This window comes from Ruditapes philippinarum, unplaced genomic scaffold, assembly GCF_026571515.1.
Source record: "Ruditapes philippinarum isolate M1 unplaced genomic scaffold, ASM2657151v2 ctg6689_1_1_1_1, whole genome shotgun sequence".
Classification (NCBI taxonomy): Eukaryota; Metazoa; Mollusca; class Bivalvia; order Venerida; family Veneridae; genus Ruditapes; species Ruditapes philippinarum.
Window position 1 is genome coordinate 31663 of NW_026859646.1, and position 4113 is coordinate 35775.

A 4113-nucleotide genomic window follows, 5' to 3' on the forward strand; every position below is an offset into this window, starting at 1 on the left:
GCTAAGTCTAGATAAAAATGACAACCATTTTTATATCCAATTTTTCATTGAAAACAAAGAAACTATTAGTTCATGCTTTTAGGCGGTTTTCAATTAGTCCTAATGAACTGTGCCGCGTAAGGTCATGCAATTGTATTCGTAATGTCATTAAATCAACATTATCAAATAATATATTTCACCGTCCACTGAAAAGCATGCAATGTTTTTTTTATCTAATAAATCTTTTTGTATTTAATTTTACATTTGACGGTTGTATTTTACGTTTTGTCGTAATGTATTGCAAATAGATGCGAATATTTGCGAATTGCATTTGTGTACATCTGACAGTTTTGTTTGTTTGTTTGTTTCATTTTACGCCTTTTTCCAACAGTATTTCAGTCATATAGGCGGGTAGTTTCCTAACTATCGTTCGTGGAGAGTTATACCAGTACTAGACTACCTTCCTCCGCGCTAAACTACCAAAGGATCTCCCGTGGATCGAACCCACGCCAGAGAGTTAACTAGATTAGAAATCATCGACTCTAACCCCTCGACCACGGAGGCGGTCTCAATAGTAGTATGCCATATATGTATTAACAACATGAGGCCGGTTAAGTACCACTCACTGTGCATGCGCGCGGTCAGTTTGGATTATAATTATTTGAATGCCATTACGCATTCCATTGTTGTTTATTTTTAAGTATATACGACGATACATTATCAAGCGGTGTGTATTATATAATTAATGTAAAGCATTTTTAGTAAGATTATTATATTATACGTGTATTATGACAATGACAAAGGCCGTTATTTAGGAATGTTGATTCGTGTTGATTAAAATTATAGATAATAATTTCGTTTGCAAACTTTGTTGGTTTGTTTGATTGGGTTTTACGTAACACCAACACAGTAGAGGTCGTTTAGCGTCGTTCAAGCGTTACTGGTGGATAAAGAGCTAAGGTACCCATCCGTGCCTTATTTCAACAAACTGACACCTGAGTAGAACCACCGACGTTAGATAGCTTTGTCATATCAAATAATACAAAGACCATGTCGCTATACGCACCCACAGCTCTGAGGGGTAAGTGGTTTGAAGTCTACGCCCCTGACGATTAGATTAAATAAAATATATATTTTGTACTAGCAAATTCATATAAAAAATCCGTAATCATTATGTCAAAATTGGATAAAATAAAAGAGTTATAATTTTAGGTCTAATAAGAACAAGAAATATGGATGAAAGTTTGGTCAAATTTTAATAAAGATTAAATGTTGTTTCTTATACAGAATAAAGATATCCCTCTTGAATAGATTTTAATTAAATGTTATACTGCACTTGACAATATATTTAGTACTGACATTATGATAGTAAGGCAAATAAATTAACCTTTAAATTAGGTCTCACTTGAAAACTGAATTATAGTTTTGGTTGCATGTGTAGTGAGTGTCCCTAAACCGGCCCCTATGTTACTTGTATTATCTTGGATAGTTGCGGATTGCATTCATTGTGTCTTTGATATTTTTAAGATATAGCCTTCAAATAACTATCGATAGACAAAACTTTGTTTTAATTTTTTTTTGTTTTTGTTTGTTTGTTTGTTTTATTTGTTGGTTTTTTATTCAGTTGATGGAAGTACCGGGACATATTATATGCATACTGGTTGGGATCATTTAGAAGGCAACGAATATTTAGACGAGCCACGTTACACCAACTTTCATTTCATAAAACAGTTGACACCAAATGCTAAACTGATAATCATTTTTAGGGATCCTGTTGAAAGGTTTATATATATATATATATATATATATATATATAGATATATATATATATATATATATATATATATATATATATATATATATATATATTATATAAATATATATATATATATATATATATATATATATATATATATATATATATATATATATATATATATATATTGTTATAGTGTGATTCATTTTCAGTTGAATATTAAAGCGATGCACATACATGCCTCTGCAATTTCACTTTTAAGACATGTGGTTGGTTGGTGAACACAAAATGGAGTTGTTCAGCCACACACTTGCACATTACAGATAACAACTTATCAGTTACTACATGCGTCAACTTTAAATTCGGCATAGGCAATTAATCTTTTTTTCCAAACCAAAAATAATTCATTAATGTATCTTAATTTTGACGAAGGGTGCTGAAATGCAGACATATTGAAGTTCATTTGGAGAATTTTAAATGATTATAAAATAATAATTATGTCCTACTTTCTTGACAATAAAGTTTACCTTTTTTAATATAACATGTCATACATATATCTAAATATATAAAAAAAACCTTTATATATATATATATAAATTACATCAAGTTTATACAGATGAAATGAAAATCTAATAATAAAATAATCATTCAAGGTGAGTGTAACAGTGTGAGTGTTTTAGCATTATACAAATCATAATATCATACTTCTTTTGAAGTGATTAGATAATCATTGAATACATAAATCCAAAATAAACTGAGTTTCAACAAGTTTAATTAATGTGTTTCTTTATTTATAAAACGCCGATCCACCTCATCTTAGTTAATGTTAAACTATATGACTAAGTTACGTTTGTTTTCTGCTGTTTTCAAAAATCATTAACATTTGTTATTCATGACATTCTTAATAATGTATTGATAATTACAGTACTGCAATTCACTTATTTGAGTACCAGAGCAATTTAATCCCATGATTCCATTACACACCTATTCTTGGACGATGATTTTATACTTATAATGAAACTAAAACCAATACCGATTCCTATTAAAATGCATTGTATTTTTTTTTAATTTCGTTCTTTTTTAAATTTTTATTCTATATATATTTTGTCAACTTAGAAATGCCCATTTATATGTACGGCAAGCATTGATTTTTTTTGTAAATGGGTAAGGTCAATGTTTTGCTCTTGTATGATTGCTTAGATACTGTGTTTAAAGACACTTCTATGCATATGTTATTCTTTTCTCTTAGGCTGTATTCAGATTTTATTCATGTTACAAGAGGCAAATATAAGTCCAGGTCTCCAGAAATATTCCATGATCAAGTCAAAATTGTGATAAATGCTTACGAAGATTGTCTCCAAAGATATACAAAAAGGAGCTGCGTTTACAACAATACTTTAAGTCAACAACTGCTATCAGTAAGAAATTCAGTATTATATTAAATCTGAGCGTGCATTACGATAAGTCAAACACCTTTTATTTCTATTAAATCAAACAATTTATGCTTATTGAATGAGTCTGTTTGTTTTTATGCATAAAAGCACATACATATGTTTCGATATGATTACTTTGCAAGTAAGGCTACTTTTATAATTTTGAAATAATCACCTGAGTTGGTGATTTATTTTCATTTCATTGAGTTTAAAGCTTTGAATATCGCTTATCTTTTTCAGAGGCATTTAGAGGTTGCTGTCGGTTTTACAGCTGGATTTTATGCCATTTATATGAAAGATATGATTGATGTTTTTGGACTTAGTCAGATCAAAGCCTTACTTTATAATGATTACGTAACAAACATGGAAAAAAACATCCGCAATGTTTTGAACTTTCTTGAAATTAGTAAGATATTTTTCTTCGAGAGTAATTATTTTTAATTGTTCATGTTTTTTTTTTGTTTTTTTTTAAACGACAGCACTATTTAGTCAATAAAATTTCATTAACACACGATAACCAAAAGGGAGAAAGTTAGTACTAAATGTCGCATGTCCAAAGCGGTAATTGTCGCCTTTTCTATATACCAGGGACACTTATATCTGACAATTTCAACTCATTATAACTCTTCTTAATGTTAGTATGTTATTTGTTCCTCGCGCGATAATTATTGCGTTGAAATGCGTTTATTGCTGAGAGACTAGCATAATTTATGCCTGCGATATTTGGTCTTAATTTCGCTCTTTAGAGGCGATTATTTTAGCATGTTTTAATTCGCTGTATGCGATAATTGGAGTCCATCAAAGAGATATTTATTGCATGAAGAACACAAATCATACGAAGATTAATATTATGATTATCGAGCAGAGCGAACTGTTCCAAGGTCGCAAGTATATGTTTCCCTGTTCTTAAGAAAAGGCGCTCGAGAGACGGGCGAAATTAAGGAA

The 4113-nt window shown here is 30.1% G+C and overlaps 1 protein-coding gene across 1 annotated transcript; it reads left to right on the top strand.

Annotated features, from left to right (window-relative positions):
• Positions 1-1029: 1029 nt before the first annotated feature.
• Positions 1030-3595, top strand: LOC132757334 (carbohydrate sulfotransferase 15-like; the record flags this gene model as incomplete). Its single annotated transcript, XM_060748594.1, has 4 exons — positions 1030-1060; positions 1604-1760; positions 2985-3153; positions 3409-3595. Coding segments are annotated over exons 1-4 (544 nt in total), but the record flags the coding sequence as incomplete, so codon positions are not given.
• Between the last annotated feature and the right edge of the window lie 518 nt (positions 3596-4113).